Here is a 27,899-nt window from a genome sequence, read left to right as displayed (position 1 = left end):
CTCTGGCAACCTGGCAATTTAAGCTTATTTGCAGTCTTTTTCTCACCTGACCACAATCTTTTATTTATTAATTTATTTTTCCCTCTTCCCTGTCTTCCTGATACTTTTGATGTGAAGTACTTATTACATTCCTGTGAAACTGGAGTGGAAATTGTCAGCTTCTTAACTCATTGTCTTGTTGTGGGGGTACCTGTGAGCAGCAGTCACTCAAGCTTCATTTTCCTTTGCTGTAAAGAAAAGACTGTAACACAGCTGTAAGGAAAGTTTATCCTACTAAAACCTGTAGTCCAGGGTTCTTTAGGCCCATAGAAGCAACCTATGATAAACTACTTTGTACTCTGAAGTGTAACTAAATAGCAATTTCTATTTATAGCTATTGCATCTATCCTGAAAAATAAAGTGATTTCATCCTGGTGAGAAATCCAGGACAAAACCGGACTACTATACCACATGGCCTGTAAGCAGATCTGTTCAGAAAAACCTTTAGTTGCTGATTTAATTACTTTGGTTGTTCTGGAAGACAAGTCATAGGAAGAATGGTCTGTTGTAGCACCCCAGCTCAGAGTATTCCTCCTGTCAAATGCTGCCTGCCTGCCCTTTGCCAGTCATGAGAACTTTGTCCTGCACCTTCCTCTATAGAAGAAAATGGATTTAAATAAAGCTTGATTTTCTTTCTTAGCACACACAGTTGTTTAAGAAAAAGATTACCATATACTCTGGATCTTTGACATGCCCTAATATGTTGAGATACAGGGGAGGCATGGAGACAATTATGAAATATTACTTTATTGTTGATGTGCAGAGAAGATTGTTTGGAAAAAATACTCCTGCCAGTTCTGAAAGTTGAAGAATTTACCTTTATGGTGAAAATAAAAAATGTGTAAAAGCTTGTTTGTACTTCAAATAAGAAAATAATGCTTTATTAACTAGAATATAATTTAAAACATGTTAAGGGAATTTACATTTTTCTAAAGAAGGAGCTGCCAAATCAAATTAGTTCTGAATTCAGGAAAACTCTTGTTGAGGGATTCAGACAAGCCATATGGTACTCTCTTGCAAACATCAAGGCAAGGGAAAGTATTGTGTGGGCTTTTATCACATTTTAGTCATTTTGAGAAGAAAAAATGTTTAATATTTTTATGCATACAATTTATATTGCAATTTAATGAGACAGAAATGACATGTACCTAAGATAAATCTAGATAATGAAAACCTACTCAGATACATTCAGCTTGATTTAAGGTACCTTGTTTTGATTTTAGAGCACTTAATATATTGAAGGTTTGTTTTGTTGTTTTTTTTAATGTCTATGATGGATATTTATCTTATGTTGGACTAATTCCAATACTGTAGCAGCCAGTTTCAGGTGTTTATATGGACTATCTAGAGAGGAAAAATAATTCTTGCAGCAGCTGGTGGTGCACAGAAGGCGAGTTCAGGTGTGAAGCTTCTCCCAGGGACTTTCTGGTATTTCACCCTCAAAGCAGAGGCATGATGCTTATTAAACAGTACTTCAGGATAATGCTGAGGGTTTAAAATGAAACACTTACAACTCTGCAGCCTGGTGGTCTGTCACCCAGTTTAAAGCTGCTTTGTGCCAACTGTTTGTCACTGCTTCTCCCCATCCCAGCTCTGCCACAGCTGGCAGCTCTCCACACCGCGTGTCTGGGGAGATTTTCTGTGCTGTTCCAAAGTAAGGGTAAAAGCAGTTAATGTCCAGGAGAAAGTGCTTTGAGATTTTATGGTGAGTACAGGGATCTGTAAATGGAGAGTTTAGGCTTTCTTATTGACTGTTTTTAACAGGTACTTTCAAGTACCTGAGCCCTGTTTCCAAAGGTGCAGGTTCTCAGCCCTTTGGTGCAAAAGCTGTGGGTTTCTGCTCAGAGGTCCCCATGCTGCTTTCCAGAAGGGGGAATGACTGGGGACCAGCTGGTGAGCAGGGGCTGCACTGCAGCCCTGCTCCATGGGGTCTGGTACTCCCAACACCTGTATTGGGTCTCCAAACCCAGCCTTTCACTCTTCTTTGCCCCATCCCTGGAAGTGTGCAAAGCCAGGGCTTTGAGCAATCTGGTCTGGGGGATGGTGACCCTGCCCCTGGCATGGGGGTTGGAACTAGAAGATCTTGAAGGTCCCTTCCATCCCAAACCATTCTGTAGTTCTGTGGCTTGGTTTAGGCTGTGAACATCTGCTTTTCAGTGTGAGTTTGCATATCAAATGCATTTATGAAAAGAAAAACATATTTAAAAAGTTAAACTGATCAGCCTAAAAAGTTGATTTGTTCCTGTGAGAGGCTAAAGGCAGATACTCTTTTGCTGGAGGGTGACCTGGGTTGATCTAGGGTTTTGTTTCTGCATGTGGTGGGGCTGGGTTGGCATCGGTTGTTTTTGTTTGTTTTTTGTGACCTTATTAAGACCAACCTGATATCCCATCAATTCCCACCATGCACACACAACCCATGGCACATGTGCCATAGCATCCCTCCCTTTGGTCAGACAAGCTGACACTGACATTTCTGCAAAGACTCTAATCTATTACAAAAGGCAACTTCTAAAGAAAAAAAACTTCACAAAGTCACTTTTATCTTCACTGTGCAACACTTGTTTCCCATTAATTTAGAGAAAAAAGGCTTGTTGTCAGTATCAGGGCATTAAAAACATACATCATTCTGTGAGCTGTTCAGACGTGGTCAAAGCTCACATAAATAATTCTCTAGCCTTGGTATTTTAGGAAGGGCACCAGATGGTGCTCCAGAAAGAGGGGAAAAAAAAAAGGACTCCAGAACTATTAATTAGTTTTCAGGTTGTCTTTAGAATTATTGTGTATAGGAGCATTTTTTAAAATATTTTTGCTAATTAGTGCATGTTTTTACAGAAGCTGGAGATGATTAAAGATGTTCTGCATCCTCACAGAAGACAAAGTTTTTTCCTTTGGGGGTCAGATTCTTTGACCCACTGAGCCATCCTACCACCCCTCCAGATGGTCAGAGATGGCTTGGAGTAGCTGTAAGATTGTTTTTGCCTTTCAGGAATGTTTTCTGCCAGGTACCCAGCATGGTTTTTATTCCCCTTGGTACAGAGTGGTGGTTTGGGAGGGCTCTCTCTATGTAATGGGTGCTCTAGGAATCCCCTCAGGCATGATGGCTTTATCTCCACAGGACAGCAGGACAGCTTGCAACTGACTGACTCAGGGATGCCTTCAACTCTTTGAGCAAGAGCTGAAGCAATCCCCACAGTATGAATGCTGTTCCTCTGCAGGAAACACAGCAGTGCTCTTAGGAGAGAAGTGAAGTACCTCACTTCACAGCACTGCAGCCTAAAGGTGCATATGAAGGTTCTAATCTTCAGGACAGGATCAACTTTAGCCCAGAGTTGCAGTAGCTTGGGTGCTTTGCCCACATATGGCCTACATAGCAAGCACCTTGTCTACAATGGCTGCAAAATGGTCATTCTCTGAGTACATAAGTAGTGTCAAAAAATGGATAACTGGCACTGTACAGGTAAAAGCTCCTGCCACAAATCAAAATAACTCAGGAGACCCATCCTCTATGCTCCTGCTCAGGGCCAAGTGGTGATATGGGCAGCAGCAGCAGTACCTTGACAGGGAAATTGGTAATTATGGCCCACATGTGTAGGTCAAAGTAAGATGTTCAAATGTACTTAAAAGCACAGTTGGGCATTAAGGCAGTTTACAGGAGCATGATGCATCGTAACAGCTGTCATGCTGACTAAAACACGGCTGCCTTCTCTGCAGACTTTCTGACAGGTATATAGAGGAAGCACACCAAGATTGGTGTTTACAGAGAGTTTCAGTGACAGCATAAATGCAGCCACTCTGCACTGAAAGCCGTGCATCTGAGGTGGGCTACTCTGCAGGAATTGTTGTGCACTTGGCCATTCAGATCAAAATCTGAAATTACAAGCACCAGAGCCTGTGCAGTTGCTATCCTTTCTGATACTGCTGTTCAGTGTACTGGACTGTGTTGACGTGAGGTGTGTGCAGAAAACACATTCCCTAAAGCCAGCATGGTGTATTACCCAGGCAGTCAAAGTTTCTCTCTTCCTGCAAACCACATAGCAGGTTTTATTGGTGGCATAGGCACAAAGCTGGAGTTGGGGGTTCCGTTGAGCTGGGTCATGCTCTGGAAGTAGTAGTGACTCCATGGGGGTCCTAAAGTGGTCTACATAAGGTTGGTCTGGGCTGGATTCCTGAGAAATCATTGGATTGTGTCTCTGTATTGTCTTACAAATGGGGTCCTGGACTTTCAGGATGCTACCACAAGATTTATTATAGTAGTGGGGGAAGCCAAGTCAACACAACAGATTTCTAGTAGCTATGCTGATGTCTCGTGCCTTCATCCTCATACTCTGCCACTACTTATTAGTGAAGATAAATATGTGCATAAATATTTGAAAGATTAAACTTCTTTGTGGCTTCTGTTTTCACACACTGAAAGTAACTCCCTTTTTGGGTCAACGTACAGGCTTTCTTTGCAATGTATCCTGCTGCTTTTCAGCAGCACTGTATTTGCAGAAGGCAATAACTAGGTATTAAAATTCTAGGAAGTAACTCCTATATTAATTTAAAGCATTAATAGGAATCATGCTTTGCATATTCTAACCTTTCATGGTTTTCTCCAGAGGGCAGCTGAGACTTAGAGCAAGTTGTTCAGTAACTGGACAGTACCTATATCTTCCAATGTTATATTATATTGGAAATCCACTGTAAGCTGTGACTGCATCCACCAGATTTGAGCTGCTGTTTTGTGCTCCTCTCCAGCATTGTTTTCTATATGCAGAATTATATTAAGCAATGGTTTGAGGGTTTTTTGGTAAAAAAAATAAGCAATTCTTGCAAAACAGAAAAGTGATAGCACATCAGATGCTAGTTTGTATATGCACATAGAAATGTGAATTCATATGAGGTGGAAGCAGAACGTGATACTTGGCAGCATTTCCTACCCTCACACATGGCAGTAATGTCCACAGGTGGACATAACGGGCACTGGAGTCACACGAGCCTCAGATGCCTCCATATCCATGTGTCTGCATTTCTCCATTGAATAAGAGTCTGTATAAACTTTGTGTTTATATATTTGGTTTTATATATGGCTTGCAATTTTTGCTCTTGGCACACCTGTGAGTTTTCAGTGTACTGGTTAAGAAAGGCAGGCAAGGACAAACTTTCAGAAATTAAGGTGGTGTTGATTTCTCCTGCTGGTGAAAGTGCACATCTGCTTCAGCTCTTCCTCCTAAGGCAGGAGGCTGTTGCCAATACCAAGGCTGGCTACAGGCATCCATGAAATTTAAAAAACTGTCTGTGAGGAGCCCATTAAATCTAAAGAGAGCCACAGAGGAGCTCTCAGTCACTTAGTTTAGCATAAACCATAAGGATTTATAGCATTATACTTTCAATGAGCTTTTTCCCTTCCACACCTCCGTTGTTGTGCTATCAGTGAAGTGATAGCTCTCGTTTCCAGGTAACAAAATGATTTGGCGAGGCTACATTCATCTCACCTGCCCTGCTCTGTCCTCTCCCTTATCAGTAGGGAAAGCAGCTGGAAAAAAAGAGCAGCCAAAAGCCCATTGTCAGCTGCAGGGTGTGTCTGTCCAGCAAGTTCTCTTGAAAGCATGTACAGCTTTTCTCACCCACTCATGTCATGGAAGGATAAATCTGTCCTTCATCTGTGCCCTCTGAAGTTGTATCTTCTGTAAGGCTTTGGCCTTTGTTTGTTTGTTTGGGTTTTTTGTTTTGAGGTGATTAGTGTATGGTTTTCACCACAAGTAAATGAAGTTCATTCACTGAAAAAATTAGTCTGTACACTTTATACACATTTTGGTCACAGGTTGTTATTTCCTCTGTCATGAAGTCTAGCTGATTTCTTTGGGAATAACTGCTAAAGCCAGCAAGCAGCAGGTATGGTAAAAGTGTGACTGCAGTAAGGCAAATGTGGCAGGACATTGTTAATGAGCTGTGGACCCTACAGCCTTGATGAAGAGCAGGGAGGAAAAACACTTTTCTGTGATATACAGTATTGGATGTGCAATTTTGGATGTCCATCTTTGCAGAGTGTCAGTGCCTTGTGCCCCTCTGTGAGTCCCCTATCAAACTTATATTCACCAAATGTTTTACTTCTTACTTATTGGAGTGTATAGGAATACAGCTGAATCTTTTGCATATGTTTCAGAGCACTGATAAAGAGAAGCAAAAAATGATGGCTTCTCCCCATGGGGTCTTCTCTGCTTGCTGGGAACACTGTTTGTTGCAGAGATGAATATACAGTAGATAGTGAGCCTATAGTGGCAGAGGCTGGGGACACCTTAGGGTGGATTTGCATGAGTGAAGAGAGGCCTGGGTGCACCCACAGTGCAGATGATGGAGAGAGGTACATTTGCAGGCCTGGAACAGTCAATAGGAGAGATCTGGCCTCTTCCTGTGTTTTAGGGTTCCTTGACAAAGCAGATCATTATTTGAAGTAGAGGGACAACAGGCATGATTAAAAAAAAATTACATTTCTGGAACCTGGCAGGCACTGATTTTCAGCTTGGAAAGACCTTAGAGGGTAGAAGGTAAGTAAGTGCTTGTTCCTTCTGACTGTGGGCAGAAAGGACACTACTCACAGGAGGAAAGTGCTTAGAAGAGGAGGAAAGTTGTTTGCTGTTGAGTTTTCTTTGCATACGAGGACTCTGGTGGCATTAATTTAACTATATCCCTTTTCTAATTTTTTGTGTTACTTGCCTTTTCCCCTAATTCCTAATTTTTTGTCCACTGCATTTATTTACTTTTAACTAGAGTGGTCAATGATATTTTTCTTCCCTCATACTTTGCAATATTATTTCCTTTATGGTACTTTGATTTTGTTCCTGAGACTTGTTCAAGCTTGAATAAGTATACAATATATATATATGTTTTGGAAAGCTCATATTTTTTTAAATATAAGTTGCTACTAAGCTTCACTAGCAAGAAGTTCAGTATACTCTATACTATCAATATTAAATCATGAAGAAACAAGAGGCACAGGATCTTTTTTTAGTATGCTGTCTATTGGCTTTTTTAATAGGGAAAAAGGGATTCATGGAAGAATATAATGGTGATTCTTAGGCAATTGTTTTTGAGCTGCAGGTTTTATTTTACTTAGTAGAAACTTTTAAGTCCCTTCAAGTTATTGGATACACATCAGCATTGCTGACTAGCATAATGAGAAAATAAAAACCAATTTGAGTAGTTTTAACAAAAGGAGAAGTGCTTTAGAAGTGCTAGTGAGAAGCACATCAGAAGTATGCTTCAGGAGCAGCCAGGGGCTAACCTCAGAAACAGTGAGAAGTTTCACAAAGCCACAAAGGCTTTGTTGATCCCATTTTGCCTAATTAGGTATAGCCTTTAAAGTAAAAATTCTTTGCAGTATTGACTCAGAAACTGTTCTCTGAGTCACATTTGCTTCTCATCTCTTGGCAGATAGCTTGTATCATCAGACTATAGTAAGCTATAACTCACTTGCCTGGCAGATGTGCCTGACCACTCATAAAAAATCACACCATATGTCAGTAACTATTTTAATAAACTATTCTCAAATGTTTAGTGTGTTAAAAAAAAAAAAAAGATTGGTCATAGTTCCTTTAGTCATGGCTACATCTTGAGCAGAAGTATTTGTAAGACACATTAGTGATTTTATCTCTTCCTCTGAATTATGGGAACTATCCTAAGCAATGTTTTGTAAAAAATTGCACAAAAGTAAGTCATTAACTGTGGTCTTTCAGTTGCAGCATTGGCTGTGGGAAAGAACTTTTTTTCTATTGTATGGTGCTCGTAAAAGACATAGCTGGGTTTTCTGATGCTGACCCCAATTTGCCAATGTTGGGCATGTCTTCTGATATGGTTCCACCTGGATCTTGTGGAAATGTCGTCTTTGTTAGTGTTATGCTAATTCAAGCATTTCTTAGTTGGTAGTTGTATGTTCCTTAAGTCTAATTTGTAAATATTTGCTTGAAATTACACTGCATTTTTTTTTCTATTTACAGCAACATTGCTATATATGTAACTTCTTTTAAATCTGTAAGATTTACTCAAAGGACTTGAAAATTTAAATCCACAAATATGACTGATTTGGGATTAGCACTGAATCCAGAAACAGCATTAGATAATTCTGAGCCAAAAGCTAGGGCTTCCATAAAATAGTGTGATTAGAAGGCCACTGAAATCACAGGTGATGTTTTGGAGTGATGGTTTAGGAAAAGAAGCTTAGGTCTTCTTCTTCGAAAGGAAAATCTTGCTGTAACAAAGCCCATGTGCTACAAAGGCATTGGTGACTTTCATGGGTTTTCCTTGCAGTTCTTCAGCAGATTTTGGAGCCTTCCTGCTTTAAAAGGGAGAGGATTAAAAAGTGGAGCTTTTCTGGTCCTATTTCAGAGCTGTTGGACTTAACAGTTTCCCTTGTCTTCATGGAGCTGGGCACTGGAGCGAGGCTGAGGTGGTACGGTAGGAAGGTTGATGTGCTGACACAAGTAGTTCACTTTGCAGTAGCATTTTGCATCAGTTACTGAGCTTTGAACTGCTCATTTAGTCTCCAGCTTTGCAGAGGGTAATGCTAGGAACAGCTCTTTTATGTCATTTGAAAGCTGTGCTGACTTGAAAGCAGTATCTGTTTTACTTTAAATGACAATGATAATGCATTTTATGATGGCCATTCACGTTTTAAAGGAGTATAACTATGTGCAAATTTCTTTTGCATACCTATCAAAAATTCTAGAAACTTTTAGTGATTATGATCTGGAAAATGTCATGGTTATTGCTTTATATGTAATATTTGAAGTTACTAAGCTGACAAAAGATTATTAGTCATCATTATTTAGATGCAATCTAGGTGTTTGGGTACATTCAAAATGAAAAGCTTTTTTTTGTATGTTCTCTAGCATAGTGCTTTAGCAATGATGATGACAGAAGATGTTCAGGGAAATGCTCAGTGTGAACCTCACTAGGGTAAAACCTGCAGTGATGATAATCCCTGTAAACTATGCACTGTAGTATCCACCACACAACCATCTGCTCTTGGAAGGACATAACTTTCTAAAACCTCTGTGTTGCAGAGAAATTTCCCTCAATCTTCCCAAAAGCTTCTGCTAATGTAGTTTCAAATCAGGCTGCATGAAAATCATACAGAAAAGGAGCACAGAGATGGAAAGCTGTTTTCTGGTTTGGGAAATGGGAAAAAAAGTGACCAAAATACTGAAACAGCTGGATATTTTGAGATCTTGGAACAGAAGTAGCTCTCAGTAAAATAAAAAACAGTTGAGTAGTTTGGTTTGTGAACAGGCACACAGTACTCAGAGCTCTGTATGGTCACCATGTAGGACTTTTAAAATTGTGGTTCAAGTGCTCCATGAGATTTTGGACCTAAACTCATGGAGGCTAAGCCTAGAGCTCACTCTTAAGGTTCCACAGAAAGCCAAATCATATGCATGTGTAGGAAAACTGTCCATCCCTGCCATTCAAGATTGGCTGAACTACAGAGGAAAGAACCAGTGAGAAGCATGCAATGACCTCAGTCCTCTTGAAGAAGTGGGCTGAGGATTTCTTCACTGATTTATTTGGTAGAGCCCGTGTAGCCTTGGTCAGATGGGACAAGTTATCTCAGCGAGTTTCTAATTATAGCTCATTTCTTTGTACTGATAAAGAAAACACTTGGTTTTTACAGTATTAGAAAGGCATAATTGTTAGTATTCACAAGAAAGATGACTTCTGAAGAGCTGACGTGTTTCCTTCAGGATTTTTTCCTCATTCATGGAGAAAAATTGTTTTTTGAACACACTTAATGCTTGTGTAGGGTAATGATAGCTGAATTCTGCTGGCATCTAATGCCTACTCTCTGATGCTTTCAGTATCTCTTTAGCTTTAAATAGCTTGCCTGTTTCATGGTGCGGACTGTCCAGTGCCTTAATGTTGTTGGGTGCCAAGCCCCATTTCTCTAGCCTGCTGAAGTACTTGCCAAGATCAGTGTTAAGTACATAAGTGCTCCTCTATGTGTGGGTTTGGCTGCTTGTGTCACTGGAGTTAAGGAAGTGTTTATCTGACAAGCTTGTCAAAAGCAGCTCAGCATCTTCCAGAGTCACAACCAGGTTTTCAGCTGGATCTTCTCCCTTTTCTTCCCTCTTCCCCTTCCCCCCACCAAAAAAAAAAAAAAAAATCCAAAACAAACCAAAACCAGTCCCAAATGTGCAAGTTAACTTCACAGCTTCAAAGAGCTCAAGTTAGCAGTCTGTATTCTGAAGGGTAATTTCTGAAGGGTAATTGCTGTCTGTTCCATCAGTGCTTATAAGTTGAAAAAGGACTTTTTTTCCTTTGGTGTTAAAATTGCCTGGGCTCTAATATTATTCAGGGTTAAAACTAATTAAAGGAATACTGTGATAAAGTGTAAGAGACCCTTCAGCAAGTTCTGTTATGTTGCTTTAAAAGTGTTTGGTGCATTAAATACTGATGTATATGTTTATGTACAATTAGTTTCCCTCTTGGATACTTTTGATGATTCTTTGTAACTAATGGTCCTTTTGATGAGCTAGTTGCTCTTGTGTGGGTTTATTTCACTATTTGAATAGGTTGAGATAAGGAATAATACATTGTTTCTATAACCTGTATCAGATAACATATTAACAAACACATGCACCATTGTTTTTAATCATATTTGTACGGTGAAGATAATCACTGTTTGAATTTTCTTGGAAGTGTTTGCCCTGCTTCCCTATTTTCATGCCCAGCATACAAATTATTATACCCACCTAGCTGAAATGAGGGACGTCTTACATGTGAGTTTTGATAACATGAGCGCTTTTTTTTTTTACTTGCTTTAACAGTATTTTGACATCCTGGAGTGTATCTTGTGTTTTCTGTGCTATGTCAGAAAATTAATGAGCACTGTGTGAGCTGTGCATAGGACTGCCTGTTGTAGCTCATGTGGAGAGGCTTGTTCTCAGCAGAGCGGGCTGGATCACAAGGATGAGCTTGTTGAGAAAATGGCAGCTGGGTGCTGTTTGCCTCCCCGGCTGTTGTGGCTCAGCAAAAAAAAAATAAAAAACAAAAAATTATAGGTTTTGTTGTGTTTTTTGACTGATTTTATCAGGCACAGGTGGTGAAATAAAAGGTGCATGACATGTTTGCTGCATATGGTCTTCTTCCGCTATTGTGAAAGTCTTGAAAGCCTACTAAATGACTTACTGAAAAAGTGACTTTGCCAGGCAATGAAAAGAGAGGGAGAAGGAGTAGTTAGAAGTTGAGCCCTTCCTGAGGAGTCCACCCAGCATGGAAAGCAGCTCTGGAGAGAGGATCATTTGGAAGACACAGAGCTGAACAGGAGCCAGTGATGTACCCTTGCACAAAGATGGCTATTGAGAGTCCGAGCTGCATTAGGGAAGTACTGCCAGCAGGCTGTGGGAGGTGATCCTTCCCCTCTGCTCAGAGCTAGTGAGGCCACACCTGGAGCAGTATGTCCCTTTCTGAGCCCTGTTGTATGAGAGACATGGGCATTCTGGAGAGAGTCCAGGGAATGGCCACTGGATCACCTCCCCTGTAGGATAAAGCTGAGAGAGCTGGGACTGCTCAGCCTCGAGAGGGGAAGGCACAGGGGAGTCTCCCCAGTGTGTACAAATACTGAAGGGAGGATACAAAGAACACATAGACAGGATCTTCTCAGTGATGCCCAGTGATAAGACAAGATGCAGTGGGCACAATCTGAAGCAGAGTCTGTTACTCTGAACATCAGGAAACACCTTTCCTGTGAGGGTGACTGAGCACTGGCGCAGGCTGCCCGGGGAGGCTGTGGTGTCTTCTTCCTTGGAGATGTGCAAAAGCCATCTGGATGGGGTCCTGGACAGCTGTAGGTCAGGGCTGTAGATTGCCCTGCTTGAGCAGGGTGGTTGGACCAGTTGCCTCCAGATGTCCCTTCCAACCTCAATCAGTCTGTGATTTTGTAAACTCTCCTAATTTATTTTTTTTCTCCAAAGCAGGAGAGGTTTTTTCTAATACATTTTTGTATTGTACCAACACCCAGCTGTCATTCATATATACTGCTTTGTCTTTAAAAAAACAAAAATAAAATTACTTTTAATAAAAACATGTTCAATGAGGAGTGATTAAGCTGGTGAAGGGTATAGAGAATGAGTCCTGTGATGAGTGGCTGAGAGAGCTGAGCTGTTTAGTCTGGAAACTAGGAGGCTTGTCACTCTCTACAGCTACCTAAATGTAGATTGTAGTGAGATGGGAGTCAGAAGTGGCCTTAGGTTGCAGCAGGGGACATTTAGATTGGCTGTTAGGAAAGATGTCTTTACCAAGAGGATTGTCATGCCCTGCAACAGGCTGCCCAGGAAAGTGGTTGAGTCATCATCCCTGGAGGTCTTTAAAAGGCTTAGGGACATAGTTGAGTGGTGGGCCTGGCAGCATTAGGTTTATAGTCGGACTCAATGATCTAAAGGGTCTTTTCCAACCTCTGTGATTCTAAAAGGTGCCATCCCAATCTTAAGAGCATGTAATGGTTTTGTGAAACACTGATGTTTCCTAAAAGAAATCATTTAGGTCAGTACCAGCCATTTATGCTGGTAGCTAAGTGGGTGCCCAGTAGGACCCATGTGTGTGCCTATATAGCTGAAATACCTTTTGGAAGTGGAGGGCAGAAAGAAAAATAGCAACTTAATAAAATATTTATTTAATGAAGCAAAGCTTCATAACCTCACAGATTATATTAGTACAGGCTAGTCTGGGCTACCTGGAGAAAAGATTTGGAGTGTTAATCCTAATGTAGAGTTTCCAAAATAGTTAACTACAGTTTCTGAGGTAGGTGCTAAATAGACATAACAGCTCTTGAGTTTGGACACTGCCATTGCAGAGGCTGCTAATTGACCTCCCCTGCTTTATGCTGCTGATTGCTGCAAAGAACCAGAGCAGCCAACATGTCCTGCTGTTCTCTAGTAATGAGACTTTGCTCCTTGGGTCCAGAAAGTGTAATAAAAAGCAGCACCTGCTGAATCTGCCAGGGCAGAAGCATCAGCAGTAAAAAATTAAGTGCAAAGGAAAATACAGGACATTTTTGTAGATGGAAAACATCATGTAAATCAGTGAATGCCAAGGTACTGAGGGAGGTTCAGCTCCCCAGACTTCCCCTGCTGTGCATGGCAGTGCAGAGTCCTGGGCAGTGCCTGTGCTAGTCAGCTTTCAGATACAGGCTCATGGTCTCACGTGGGGCTTGCATCTAGAGGGTGTTTGAGCAGCTCTTGTTCTGTCTTACATTTGTCCCAAAAATACTACTCCTAAGCACTTACAAGATGTGTTTGTGGCAAGAAGTTGTTTTAATATTGCGAACGGAAGGTAGAGGTGGAAAACATGGCTGCTTTTGTTATTTCCCTTGGGGAAACATCACCTTCCTAATCTCTTTTTTCTTTTAACTCACCTTCTATGCATTCCTCCTATATGATCCTCTTGATTTAAAAGTAATAATTGCTCTAAAGTATGACCTGCCTCATACTTTTGGTGAGGATCTAAAATAACAACAGCACCTTCTCTGCATTTAAGCTGCTGTTCAAGATTTTTGTTTTGTCCCTTGAAGATGTGGGTGCTGTTTGGTTCTTGCATTGTGAAAAACAGGCAGAGAGCAGGACAAAGAAGGATGCAGTTAGCACTGCCACAGGGACATGGAAAGTACTCCAATTAAAAGCATCTCAATTTACCAGTGTCCTGCTGGGGTCTTTCTCTGAGCCATCATACCTCATGAAGCTGCTGCTTTCTTCCATGTTCTAACCTGTGTGGAAAGGTCTCATCTGGCTCAGAGTTTCTTCAGCACTGGATCAAAGAGAGGGAAATGAAGTAAGTCTCAGCCTTCTCAAGCCTCTTATGTATGTAAAGAAATGGAAGGAAAGTTATATAGGTGTAGTTCAGACCTAGCAGGTAGAGCTGCTCTGGGTGTACGTGAGACAAGATCCTGCCTCTGAATTAGTGGTGTTATTCACAGCACTAGCTCAGTTTTAGAAGACAACATCTGAAAATCACGTAGGGAGGCTGGCTGAGCTCTTAATTAGCCACAGAAAGGTGCACCAGAAATAGAGTGAGGCAGGCCATGGTGTCTGGTGACGTAGTGCAATTCCCCGCGGCCGCCTTTGTGCCCTCCTGCAGAGTTAATGAGAAATGAGGGCCCTGACATTGACCCTGCACCGTGTTAGGGCATGGAGCAATTTGTTACGTATTTGTAGATCCTGCTTTCATTTTCTTTTTCTTAGAGTGAGCTGGAAATTATGTAAAGAGGCCTGACAATATGATGGTTGGTGGTAAGCAGTGTTATATCATTAAGCAATCATTTTCTTCTCTTCTTCATCCCACCATTTTACAAATATGTCTAATAGTAACAGAGAGAGACATTTCCAATTCTGTTGAAGTGTTTGGTTTTTTTTCTTAAATGTGTAGGTTGGTAGGGTCATTTCATGGAGATTACTGCAGTTACTGTGGTGAAAATTTGCAGTTATTCAATTAATTTCCACTCCTTCGATGTGCTAGATCTGTTTCTACAGAAGTGGGACAAGAATATTTTGCAGGAGGACTTTTTTCATTCTTGCAAGGACTGTTTGTATTCAAAGCAAAACCTCTGTCTTTCTGGTTCGGTGTTAACAAATTCATAGAAAAATGTGTGATTTTAGTATAGGCAGAATTTATGTCAAGTCATGAATTTGTCCATTTTAAGAAATGCCTTTCAGCTGAAAGAGTTCTAAAATCAGAAGTCAGTCTTTCCCTTTATCAGGCCAATCACCAGTTACCTACTCTGAATGCTGTAGAGTTTCTCCAGAAACCCTCATGAGTGTTTGCATCCACCCTCATGAGGCTGTTTGTTGAGACTTCAGTAGTGTATACTTGCTACCTTAGCAATTCTGCAGCGGCTAAATGGGTGTCTAGAAGAGAGCAGCATTTCAGATCCTAGGGGGTCATTTTGTTTTCCTCTAATGACAGGGAGTATTTCCCCTAATACCAAAGATTATCTCATATCAGAGGAGCGGTTGTTGGTTATCCATGTGATGCCAAATGCTATTACAGATTTCAAATTACTAAATGACACTTAGCTGGAATATGAACAGGTACTAACCAGTTTACTAATTCAATATATATTTGCAAGTCTGTTGTAATTTTGCTCCCATGGGAGACAATCAAAAAAGGACAAAAAGGACAGCTTTTCCTAGCTCTAGCAAAAAAATGAAAATTAGGATTGCCCCCCTCCTGGTGATCAGAATGAAGATGAGTGCAAGAAGGACCAAGGGAACAATTTATTCCAGCTTTGAATTTTACTTCCATATGTAGCTTGATATTGTAAAATATTGCTTCTGTTTCCATGAAATTGAAGTTATCTGATCTTTTTGCATTTTTTTTTTTTAAGATTGCTCTTACTCAGCACCACCTAGTGGAATGACTGTTATTGTCATTTGGAAAGCAGCTGGTCTCCATGAACCAGATAGAAAATTAGAGTATCCAGTCCTTACAGTGTGAATAATGCATCTAAAGCATGTTTGTGACTAATTAAGCAAGAATCAGAAAGATTACCAGTGCTTTAGTTGAAAGGGAGGCGAGTGAAGGAAAGAAAGTTTAAGAGAAGTGCGAGTAATGGTGCCTGTTATCTCCTGTGTTCCTTTAGTCCATTAAGCTCCAGGCTGCTTTTCTGCCTTGATGATGTGGTGCCATCCAGACTGTAGCTTCTCTAAGGAAAGATTTTGCAATACTGTTTCTTTGTTCAGTATCATACAGCGAAAGCCCCACAGCCTCATTTGTCACTCTGATACACGTGATAAATACAAGCTGATGTTAACAGTGAGCTCTGAAGTCCTCACTCAAGAAAAATGCTCTGGGGTCTTTCTAGTTTAAATTACAGGCAAAGAATTCAGTGTTTGCCTCTTTGAAAAGGCATGATATTCTGTAAAACAAAAAACAATCCCTTGGAAAAACCTCCCTATTGAGTGCATCTATGCACTCTATAGAATTGTCAGATCCTCCAGGCAGCAGCCATAGGACTTGGGAAAAGCAAAGGAGTCTGTGGCTCAGGTCTTTGGAGGTACATGTTTCTTTTCCTAGCTATAGGAAGGAAGGGCTGAATCTCCCAAAAATTAATGTTTCTAGAAGAATGGATGATTTTCCTCAGAAACACCTGACTACATCACCAGCATCTTACTTCACTCTCTTAAATACAGTTCCTTTGGCAGCAAGCCCTTAAGCTATAGTTGCCAATGAAGAGACAGCAAAGGGGGAGATCCTGAATCTCTGGGCAAAGAATGAGACAGAAGTTGCAGATGTGTAGCTGAGAGCAGACAGCCAGCACTCTCTGGGCAAGCACTAGAAGCAAAACCTGTCTCCAGTACAAGGAGCAGCAAACAAGAGGCAGCTAAGAAAAGGAGGAGCAAAGTTGCATTGTAGCAAATGCACCAAATTGTAACATCTTCCCCTTTAAGCTTCCTTACATTTCATCACTTCACCACTTTAAGGTCTGTTGTTTTTGTTCAATTCACGTTTCAGACAATGAAAATAAGTGGGTCAGTTTTATTCTGTAAATTTATATGCATTAGCACAATAACATTGTGCTGAGGTTTCCAAAAGAGCTACTTTTAAATAATTCATTGAAGCATTTCACTTCATTTTTGCAAAATCTAAATGTGCAGACTAGTTTTTCTTGGGGTTTTTTTTGCTTGGTTTTTCCACCCCCCCCCCCCTCCAGGTTTTAGTGAACATATTTTAATATTATCATTCCCATTTCTGTCATCATTTCCTATGTTTTAAATGTTATGTAGCACTCAGAGTATAATTTCTTTGCTGGCTTCCTCACAATATTGTGTTGCAATGCAACCTCTCCAGGATATTTTTTCAGATGAAGGAAATAAAGGTTTAGGGATTTTCCCTTTGTACATTTTAAGTTTGAGACAATTCTGACTGTAGTGTAGATATTCATCTGATTGAGCATGTGCAGTCCTATTTGGAAATCCGCTTGGCTCCCATTGACTCTGGCAGGAAGCATGGGTCCAAAAAGGTCATAAAACTCACTTAACAAATTTAGTGATAGGAATTCTGTTTTATTATAGGTTGGAGGATAAATCCTACATGCTGGAAAATAACCATTTGCAAAGGAGCTACTGTTACAACAGGGATGAACCAAATATTAGCTATCAATGGGAATTCAAGAAAACACTTAAAATTGTTTCCTCTCTTCTGTTTCTCCTCTAGCTCTGGGATTGTACACAGTAAATGCAATATATGGAGACACTATTACTATGCCTTGTCCTCTAGAAGTACCAGATGGTCTTATGTTTGGAAAATGGAAATATGTAAGTATATCTTATCTTTATATTTATTAGAGCTGTTATAAGATGATGTATATTTTTTGTATGTGTGTTAGAGAGATTTTAAGATTCCAAACGTTAGGATTTCTGCCTCACATATGAAGCCATTTATTCCTGTGTTTGTAAGACTGCAAGATTCCAAGCGGTATAATTTCTGCCAAGTGTAGATTAGAGGTCTGAGGAATTAATCTCATTGTTCAAGAGAAATAATTATTCAGGAGTTCTCTGCCAACCTGTGTTAGAGATCTGGCATGTTACGCCGTGGTGTCTTGCTCACTTGACAGAGCCATTGCTGTACATTTGAACACTTTTGAAGTCGGCTGCCTGGAGCAGAGCGTGCTCCATCCCTGGGAAAAAGCGCTGTCCCCGTCTGTGGTTGATCTGACAGTCACAGGGATCTGTTTCAGGCTTTGTTGTGCTCAATGCACAGCAGAGAAGAGAGCAGAGCTGACCTTGGGAGCGCTGCTGGTGGTTTCACTCTGCCATTTATGGCAGGGAACAGGGGCAAAAAGATGTGTGCTCTCTAGGTGTGTGCTGGTCAGCCTGCAGGAGCACCACAGGATGAATTTCTCCTGTATAGGATCACTATCCCAGGTCATAAGGAAGATTAGCATATCAAAGTAAAGGAAACCTGGAACCATTTCTGGATAAAAATGCTGGGATTTCAAACCCCTTTTGCTTTTCAAACTGTACTGAGACAAATGGTTTTCCTGCCTCTGTGAATTTCATCTAAATTTCTTTTTCTCAAATCAAATGCACCTGCAATAATAGATAATTTCTAGTGGATTTAAAATTATATAGTTCTCTCTCTTTTTGCAAATAGCATCCACCAGCCTATTTTTTATAGGAGAATGATCTGCCAGTGTTGGAGGGTATCCTATTCTCCCCTAGCTCCTTCCTTTTTATCTTCAGGTTTGCAGCTTTTGTAGCCCACATCCACTCAATAATTCTTTTCCTGCAAACACTTTTCAGGAAATGAAGTCAAAAGTTTGGGGAGAGTGTTTCCTCAAAAAGGGACAGTAAAACTGTTTCACATGAGCATTCAGAAGATGGAGTGCCTACATTTTTCAGTATCTTTTTCAGTCTGCTGACTTTTCCGGGGAAGACATAAGTCTGTCTCTCTGAAGATGCAAGGATATTCTGAAAAAAACAAAATGCATTATCTCTTTCCATTGCATTTGGATTGTCTGTGTTGGACAAGTACCAAGCAGCCAGTGGAGATGTTGCAGCTTCTTCTGAATGGAAAGGGACATGAAACCTAACATACAAAGAAGCCTATCTAAGTTGCTGTTGTATGAAATTGTTGACAGCCCACACAACCAAGAGAAAGTGGTACCTTTTCTCCCAGGGCAGCTCACAGCATGGCAACAGAGAGGGTTGGATTAGGTTTTTCATCAGGTGATTATTTCACTGGAAGAAGGATGAACTCTGTTTTCTCCTCTGCTGCATTGTGAGGAGCAATTTGTGTTCTTGGTGGGAACCTGGAGGCACTGGGAGAGTTGAACCATGGCAGCTGCTGCTCACTTCAATGTCTCCCTGTGTGTGCTTGCAGCTGAGTGGGCTGCAGAAGTTAGGAGCTCATTTGCACTTGACAGCCAAGCTCTTGTCAGGAGTATTGAGTCAAGACAGTGTTTTATGTGTGACAAACATTAGACAAATCCAAGAGTTAAAAGTAGGAGAGGGAGAAAGACTGTAAGGGAATTTAAACTTCACAAGCAGCTGATAGCTGATGCCTCCTGCTCCCTGCCCAGCTCTGACACCACTCATCTTGTCACAGCATCATCATTTTTTGTGGGCTTTGTGGAGTGTGCAGTCCAGCTGAGATGTTGTGCTGGGAACACTACTAACATCAGTGCTGCAAGGTATAAGGGATAAAAGAGAATTAAAACCTTCTCCAGCACCCGGCACAATACTGAACATAAAGATAGAATCAGTGTTTCACCTCTCTTTAAATAAAGGCAGACACTGTCTGTCCCTGCTCTGTTCATGTGTTTGTGTAAGGAGGAAGGAATCAAATCCTGCAGAACTGCACCTCTAACTTTGTCCCTCATAATAATTATATTTTTTAATATGAAGGATTTGTACAAGGCTATCAAATTTGTATTCCTTCTTGGGATGGCAGCTGCATAAGAAGGATGTCTAGAAAACAATACTTTGCAATTAGCAATATTTGATTGTATGTGTATTCTCATCTACAAGCTCTTGGGTTCTTTAAAGACAAAGGGAAAAAAAAAGGTAAGAACTAATTTAAAATAAAATAGACAGTTATGCCTGACTAAATCCTGCATTTGAAATGAAGTCTAAGTATCCCAAATAAACAGTGGGAAAATGTGAAACAATAATGAAAAAAAGGAAATTGGAGCTGTTGAGACTAGCTCGCACATGCTTTTATTTCAAATACTTTTTCATACAGACAAGTTTTTGGCAAGTGCTTCCAAAACCACCAGCTTTTATCAGAAAAAGCCCTTTGCTATGCTGAGATTGAGCCAAAGGATTGAAATAATTTCTACTGATGATATTCTCAATGTGTACTGTGGCAATCTTAAACTAGATCTTATTACACTGAATTTCTTCTGTGTATAGCAGAAATTAATCAGGAAAAAAAAAGCCATCTGATAGTTTGCAGATTTTTTTTTAATTATATCTTTGTACCAATTGCAAACTTTCAGGAACTTTTAAATGAGTGTTTATGCAAAATATAGGTGTTTATCCTTTTATTATAGGAAATGCCAAATGGATCTCCAGTATTTATTGCCTTCAGATCATCAACAAAAAAAAATGTACAGTATGATGATGTGCCAGACTACAAGGACAGGTTGAGTCTCTCAGAAAACTATACATTATCCATCAAGAATGCAAGAATCAGTGATGAAAAGAGATTTGTATGTATGCTAGTTACAGAAGATGATGTTTCCGAAGAGCCGACGATAGTCAAAGTTTTCAGTAAGTAAATCTAGTTGTTACTACCATTAACATTCATCAGCATCTGAATCATAAATTACAGAAACTTTTGTTTAAGGCAGGATTAAAGCCAAGAAAGTAAGTTTGGCTCAGTAAATTACTAAGACTAGCAAATTTCTGCAGCTTTCAAAAATGTAATCTACTGGTGGCATTTATGTAACAGGACTGCCTGCACTTGCAGTTTATTCATGATAAGTGCTGGCTCAAAGAGAATTTTAGGCTTTGATAATGACTCACTTATGTGATGTCATTTGGCCTTGGAAATGAAAAATGTAAAATTAGCATTGATTATTTTCCATTTGTTCTCAGAGCAAATTTTTCTGCAGGAGGGAAACATTAACTGTGTGCGGTCTGTAGGATTATTTCAGGGGGGAGGTTTGAAGCGGCTCTGAGCAGCTACTGTGCAACAGCACACACTGTGAGGGAGAGAGCAAGAGGCTGGAAAGTGATCCACCAGCCCCAAATGCTTGTTTTGTCCCCTGCTGGATGGTAGGAAGGGGAAGTACCAGTCTGCTGTTCTCTCCTAGAGCACAGCAAGATCCATTAGTGTTTGCTCTCACCACAGCTTGATGGCAAGGCTGGTCTGCAGTGCAAACCCCAGCCCTGTGAGGCACAGCCCAGCTCAGAGCTCACACAAGCCTGGTCCCTTCCTGGTGCTGATTCAGAGCAAGAGTGTAATCCATCAAACCCCGAGTCAGCCTAGGGGGGTATCCGTTGTGGCTTTTGAGAGACACAGGGCTGTGACTGCAGTGTCTTATCTTCCTTAGCTTCATGGTTTTATATGGCTTTTGGCCTTTGTTCCCCTTCAGGCACAGATTTGTACAGTCAGAGTAAGTCTGTTGTGGGAACATGCCGACTGTGAGTATGGGCAGTTTCAAAGAGATCACACTGTGCTTGAAGAACACAAATTCATGTTTGGAAGGGCAGCCTTTTGCTTTTCTCAGGTAGAAGGTGCCAGGGAGTCCTTAATGATATCTATGCTGTCAGTCACATAAATGAGTTTAAAGCAAGATTAGGAGCCAATAGTAATTCCCTCGTTTCACTTTCAATTTGACTGCAAGAACAATTGAATTAATGACAACAGGGAGGAGTGTGCTCAGAGCACGCATAGTAAACACAGTGCTTCAGAGGAAATGATAAAGAATTATCATGTTTACTTATTGCACAGTAGTAAATATGTAGATGAGGCAGTGGTATATGGTAAAATGAAACACTAACTGCTTGAATTACTGTGTACTCTACTAAGCATTAACACAATGCTAACTCAGCCATGGAGCACAGCTTGTCTGGTTTATTCCGTGCATTAATTCTAATAGAGGAAGCTTCTATTTACTAAGGAAGATAAGAAGGGAGGATGCCACGCATGTAATATGGCCAACTTAGCGCTTCAAGAAAAATTACCTTTGTGTTTCTTTGCTTTGCATTCACAACTTTATTTACGGTTCTCTTAACATTTCTTTGCATTTAATTTTCTTGAGTCTGGTTTTTAAGTTCTCATTTTTAGTTGCTCACTTGCTTGCTTTAATTGCAGAAGAATTAAGAGTAGCTGGCAAGCTTCATTTATTTAATGAGGGGAGTTTCTAACTCATGGAGCAACAGGTACAGAGCTAGGCTGCTGCAGTGTGACCCTCATAAACCAGAATCTCATTCACCTGAAACTCAGCTGCATCCCAGAAATCATGACTGATTCTGGGTTTTGCTGGAGCTTGTTCTGTCCTCAGCTGTGCTACCTGATTGTCTCAGGACTGAGGAGCTGAAATGGCTCACTGTGCAGGTACCACCTGCTAGTCTCTCTCACTGACTACTCAAACAAGCACTACCAGCTTTCCAGATGGATCCTGTCAGCAACTTTTTTGTGAATTAAACAGCCAGTTTCCAAAGCAGGGCAGCCCAGCAGACGGGAGCTGCTGTCCTGCTGCACTGGCACTTGGCTTTTGTAGGCAGTGAACTCTTTTTCCCCTCTATTATAAGGCTATATAGAGTTGCAAAGTACTCTGGCAAGCTCTTAAGCTGAGAGATAAGCAGCATGCTGAAGTTGCAAACCCACCAAAGTGAGGTTTGCTGCCAAGTTTAAATTTTTTCCCTCGCTTCAGACGCTGAGCTGGTAAATGCCAAGCGAGTGTTTTACAGTGAATTACCTTGGTGCACGTGCAGCGGCTGCGGGGATCTGGCAGCAGCGTTTCCTCTCGGAGGCTGCTCACAGAGAGCAGGTGACAGCCTCTCAACTGGAACACCTGCTCAGTCACAGGGCACCCAGAATGGGGAGAGCCCCACTCAGCAGCTGCAGAGCAGGGAGGCCTCCCTTCCCCTCCCAGGATCACTGCGGGGCAGGGGTGTCCAACACACCAAAACTGGGGTCTTCTCCAACCTGGCCTGGGGGAGATGAGAGACAAAAGGAAGCAAGGCTGAGGTGGGGAAGGTGTCGTGGCTTGATCAGCTGGTGACTGGGACAGGCAGGCAACTACCCCTGTTTATGGGACTCAAAAATCTGACCCAGAAGGCCTGTTAATGGTTTTGTAAAACCATGTTTTCTTGAATTGATGTGAAAATAATTTTTCCTTGATAGGTTCATATATGGAAAAGATCCACCTTTTTCCTTTAAAGCTAACAAAAGAGAAATAAACATGTGTATATCTCCTAAAAATAAAAATCTTTATTAGTCCTTTGAAGAAAATATGATGGTCTTAGTGTATAGCTTTGACTGTGTCTTTTGTTTGGTTTTGTTTTTTGCCACAAGCAAAGATTTTTGAAAGATGTCAGATGAATAGCTTCTTTTATTCACTTTCATTTCCCTTTTGATCTGATTTTGTTCCATCCTGGGGTGGTCATTCAAGTGAAATTATTTGTGCATTTGCACGTAAACAAACACACAAGTAAAATGGATTATTGGGAAAAAACCACACAGGCTTGCTACCTCTGTGACAACAGGAGCAGGGCATCTGCACATCAGCAACTTCAGCAGTGTGTGTAGAGACTTTGGCAAGACAGTGGTGAAGTTCACTTAGGGCTGGAATTACCAACAGACATGCAGTATTTCATAGGAAGCTTGATTTGGGGAAAGGGTTCTGTAAACTGGCATGGTTAAGAATGTTTCAGTCTGGAAAAGTATGCTTGTTTAAGCAGTACAGATAGGGTGTAGAGCCTTTCCTTGACTGTATAGACATTGATTTATTTTTTCCCTTCACTCTTCCCCTCTTCTTTTAAAATTGTGGGGAAAACTGTCTCTTTTGGAGATAAAAATTTGCATTCCAGGCTTCAGGCCAAACTGTTTTAAGAGACAAGTTATATAGTCCCTAGAAAGTAGTCTTTTGTGATGGAAACACTGATAGATCCTCCACTTTGGCAAGCTAAGAGATCCATCTACCATAATAAAAGTAAGTAAGAAGACTAACTGGCACTGGAAAAGAGTTTATTTTTTTTAAGAGAGTCATAACTAACACAGAATCAGTTAAAATAATTACACTTTTCTCTATCATCTGAATTTCTTAAATGTAATAATCCCAGTTAGGAAAAATAAACATTAGAAGAATGATTAGGTTGAATTTGTTCCTTTATAATGTTGACAGCTCAGCTACAGTAATATCTGCAGGAAAGCTGCTTTTTTCTTGCTACAGTTTCTGTGCTACTGGCTCCTTCTCCAGCATGTGTATCCTATAAATCAATAGATCAGATCAGGTTCTCTCCTCCTGGGTGGTGAACTAGTCTGTCTGGCTAAAAGATGTATTGTCAGAGTACATGGAATTCATTATGGAAGGTGTGAAACATTTAAAGTGAGAGTTTGCTCTTGTTTTTTTTTTTTTGGTTTTTTTTTTTGCTAATATTGAAATAAAAATACTTCACGCTTTCTTCTTTTAATGGGGAAATCTAGGTAAGACTGTATCAGGCTAGATTATTCTGTTTCATTTCAAAAGTCCACATATTTTTAGTATTTTTTTGATTTTCAAACAGCTGTTTGTGCTCCCTTCAACCAGTACTTTTATCCTATTTATGTTTTAGAACAACCCTCTCCACCAGAAATCTTACATCAAGCAAACCTCTTAGAAACAGAGAAGCTACAAATGGTAAGAGCAGCATTCTCCCTCACAGTTACGTTCCCAACAGCTGCCTGAAGTCCCTTTACAGCCCAGACAGAGGTGATGGCTCCAAGGGGTGAATGAACACCTGTCTGTGAGTCTGTAGCTGAGCACAGAGCAGTTCCTTGCCACTACTCTGTTTATTCCTGCCTGATCTGCAAACAAGGGCCACCCTGATCTTAGACCCACCACCCTCTTCCAAATCATACCTCACTGATTCGATGTGCCGTATTTAAGAAAAGCAGTTAAGGATAAGAATTTGAACTTTCTAGAACTTTTGACCCAAAATGGTGTAAGTAAAAACAGAATTATGTCAAAGCCTAGTGGAGAAAGCAAGTGGCTAATTCCTGTCTGCTTTGCAGCTCGGGGAGTGCGTTTCAAGGGACAGCTATCCCGAGGGCAACGTCACGTGGTACAAAAACGGGAGAGTTCTGCAGCCCGTGGATGGTGGTATGTGCTGGGAATGGCCAATGTCCCTGGATCCACACAGGGCTGTATGCATGAAGTGTTTATAAGGGTTGCTCTGCCTTATTCTAATGTATTCTTCCTTTGAGAAAAACTGCTCCTATGGAAAGATACAGCTGGAGGGAGATGTTCAGGCCTTTCAGAGTACCCAAGCTACACCACATAATCTTTCTCTTTTAGTTCCAGTTTTAAGTACACATCATAGGGAGGAGAATTGCCCTTATTAATGATATCCCAAAGCTGTTTTTGAGCCTATGTAACTAATAAAAACCTGTATCTGATTTCCAACTTCTTATAAGGTATTAACTGTCTCATTTTCATACATGTACAATATTGTGTATTGGACTACACACACCATCATCTTATACAACTAATTATTTTCCAGGATATGTAAGGATAACTATTTTTTTCCCTTCTTTTCAACTTTGATAGACCAATAGGGCTACAATATTTTTCCTTCCTTATAAATTTGAGAAGAATTAAAAAATAAATTTGATCTTAAATTTTTTGCCATCATTTTTGAGGCTTTCTTTCTGTCTTACAAATTAGGCTGATTTGTATTAAAAAACCCACCAGTTTGCAACTAGTTTTTTGTTTAGATTTGATTTAAAATATTAGGTAGGTTAGGAGTATGTTGTTGGTAAAATGTTCCTGGTATACTTCAGTGGCAGTACTAGAATAAAAGTGTACAATCTCTTGGGTAACATGTTTGTTTGCAGCCTGATCTCAAATGCAGAACAGGCAACAACATACAGGAAAAAGGTTTCAAATCCTGTGTGTGTGACTCTGAAACATTATTTCCTTTTCAGTTGTGGTCATAAATCTGCAAAAGATGGTGGACAGAACAACCGGACTCTTCACCATGACATCGTCTCTTCAGTACATGCCAACAAAGGAAGATGTAAATGCCAAGTTCTCTTGCATTGTGACTTACTATGGACCATCTGGCCAGAAAACAATACAGTCTGAACCAGTTGTCTTTGATGTTCACTGTAAGTTATCAAAAAGCATCTTTTGCTGTACAAAATCTACCTCCAGGGCAGGGGAAAGCAAAATCAGAAACAGTTTACAAAATTAGAGAGTGCTTGGCTATTGAAATGGTTTCTTCAAAACTGATTTGCATCAAGAAGGTCTGAGTACATTGCCAAGGTAATTTTTATTATCTTCAGATTTACCTGAGATTTCATTTTTCCTAGCAATGGAATAATGAATATCAAGATTTCATTGACAAGAGAAAAGTGATAGCCATAAAAAGCTACAGTGAAATAGGCTTTTGAGAATTTTAAGAGAAGTTATAGTGGTTGATAAAAGTGGTTCTGTGTCCCCTGAAATATGCAGTAAATACACAATACAGTTTTTAGTAAACTCAAATATTTTTCATCTCTTCAGAGTCAGCACCAAGCAGTTAATGCTGGCTGTCTACCTTTCACAAAATGCTTCTCTACAGCTGTAAGATGCTGTGTTTTACATTTAAAATGTATAATTTGAATATTGGTAGACTTTTGAGTAAAAAATATGTACAAATAATTGCTTCTAACTGGACTGAATTCTAAAGCGGTTTCCTTACTGTGTTACCGACGGTTGTGGAAATCATAATGTTCCTTTGAATAAACAAAACAGGCTGTTTGCAAGGAAAGATCAGAGGAGGTGGCAGCACTTAGAGACCAGGGGAAGAGACCTTTCAAAGTCGTGTAAAATGACACTTCTGAAGGACTGTAGAAGGCAGCAGGTCACAGCAGGATGTAGAGGAACAGGAGACAGACAATATGTCCAGTTGAGTATTACCTCTCTGCACACTTCTAGTACCTCATCTTATAAAAGATGAGTCCCTGTTTTGGGAATTATAGGGTCTAAGTGTACAGTCAAGCATCTATGTCCTAGCAATGTGCTGTATGACAACTGTGTAATCCAGCTGCAAACAAAGACAATAAGGCACTCAATTTCTCCAAGTAGTGTGGGTGCACCACTGCCTTGAAAACAAAGGCCGTGGGCTGGAAGTGCCATGTGTGTTCTGCCTAGGCAATAGCTGCTTTTCCTCTACAGGTTTGTTGAGCTGCAGGGTAGAGGATCTGTTTTGACCTTGATCAAATAAAACCAAACCTTGGAGCAGCTGGTCTTTGGTTTCATCTGAAATCAACAGGCAGCACAACCAAAGAAGAAAACCTCTGGGAAACCTCTGGGACAGCTGTTACCCATAGGCATTTCAAGCCTGCCAACACCTATCCTATCAATTTAAAGCTAGAGACATTTCTCTTTTTTTTTTTGTTTGTTTGGGTTTTTTTGTTTGTTTGTTTGGGTTTTTTTGTTGTTGTGCTTTTTAAAGCTGGGTACGAAATTTCACCATGGTGTTTTCTGTCATTTGTGGAGCCCCATCACCATGAATAACTCTTGCTGTGCATGGCAGATGTTCCCAGGAAAGAAATGTAAGGACCAGAAAGCATTTGTTGCTATTATTTGCCAAGAGATGCTGTGCTGTCCTCATTTCCCCTCTGCTTTCATGCACTGGGGCCACTTCACCTGTTGAGGGTAAGGCTGTTCCAGATTTCTGTGGTGTGTGTACTACATGCACTTGCAAGTAAGAACTAGCCAATATGAAGGGAAAAAAAGCCTGTGTGGCTCTGGGATGGTCACTGGCCACGTGTAGTGTGCCCTCTGTATAAAGATTTAATGTTTGATAAACTAGCTCTTCTAGTCCTGGTCTAGTAACACACAATTTAATTAATTCCAGCAGTGTATTGCTAATTATCAAATACTGGGAGACAGGCACATTCTTCAGTCCTGGAGAGGCCTCAGGTATGAACTTTGGCTTTGGAGTGTGGAGTTACAGTTTTCTTTCTGAGTATTCTCACCTGCTGTAACTTCACTTCCTTACTCTGCATAAATGCATCTCCAAATTAATTTATGAAATTCTTTATTAATAGATGTCCAAGCTTCAACAGATGTATTTCATGACTGCTGTTAGTTGATGATAATGACCCATCTGATTTCATTTTGCTTTTTTAGTTTAGCTCAGTGTTCCTAAGTGGTTTCTCAATAATTGTGATTTTTTTTTAATGAGTCAAAT

At 40.4% G+C, this 27,899-nt stretch overlaps 1 protein-coding gene across 5 annotated transcripts in view; it reads left to right on the top strand.

Annotated features, from left to right (window-relative positions):
- Nucleotides 1-27,899, top strand: part of ALCAM (activated leukocyte cell adhesion molecule) — a 115,335-nt gene that overhangs the window by 62,600 nt on the left and 24,836 nt on the right. For all 5 annotated transcript variants that reach the window (XM_071433505.1, XM_071433506.1, XM_071433503.1 and 2 more), the window contains exons 2-6: nucleotides 17,221-17,321; nucleotides 20,060-20,279; nucleotides 24,294-24,358; nucleotides 24,733-24,820; nucleotides 25,645-25,827. In XM_071433505.1, the coding sequence (XP_071289606.1) occupies nucleotides 17,221-17,321; nucleotides 20,060-20,279; nucleotides 24,294-24,358; nucleotides 24,733-24,820; nucleotides 25,645-25,827 (657 nt within the window). The remainder of the gene's footprint in view (nucleotides 1-17,220; nucleotides 17,322-20,059; nucleotides 20,280-24,293; nucleotides 24,359-24,732; nucleotides 24,821-25,644; nucleotides 25,828-27,899) is intronic.

This window comes from Agelaius tricolor, unplaced genomic scaffold (genome assembly GCF_023055355.1).
Source record: "Agelaius tricolor isolate 1412-34295 unplaced genomic scaffold, bAgeTri1.0.p SCAF_9, whole genome shotgun sequence".
Classification (NCBI taxonomy): Eukaryota; Metazoa; Chordata; class Aves; order Passeriformes; family Icteridae; genus Agelaius; species Agelaius tricolor.
The sequence above is the reverse complement of the archived record's forward strand: the minus strand, read 5'-3'. Positions and strand labels throughout refer to the sequence as shown.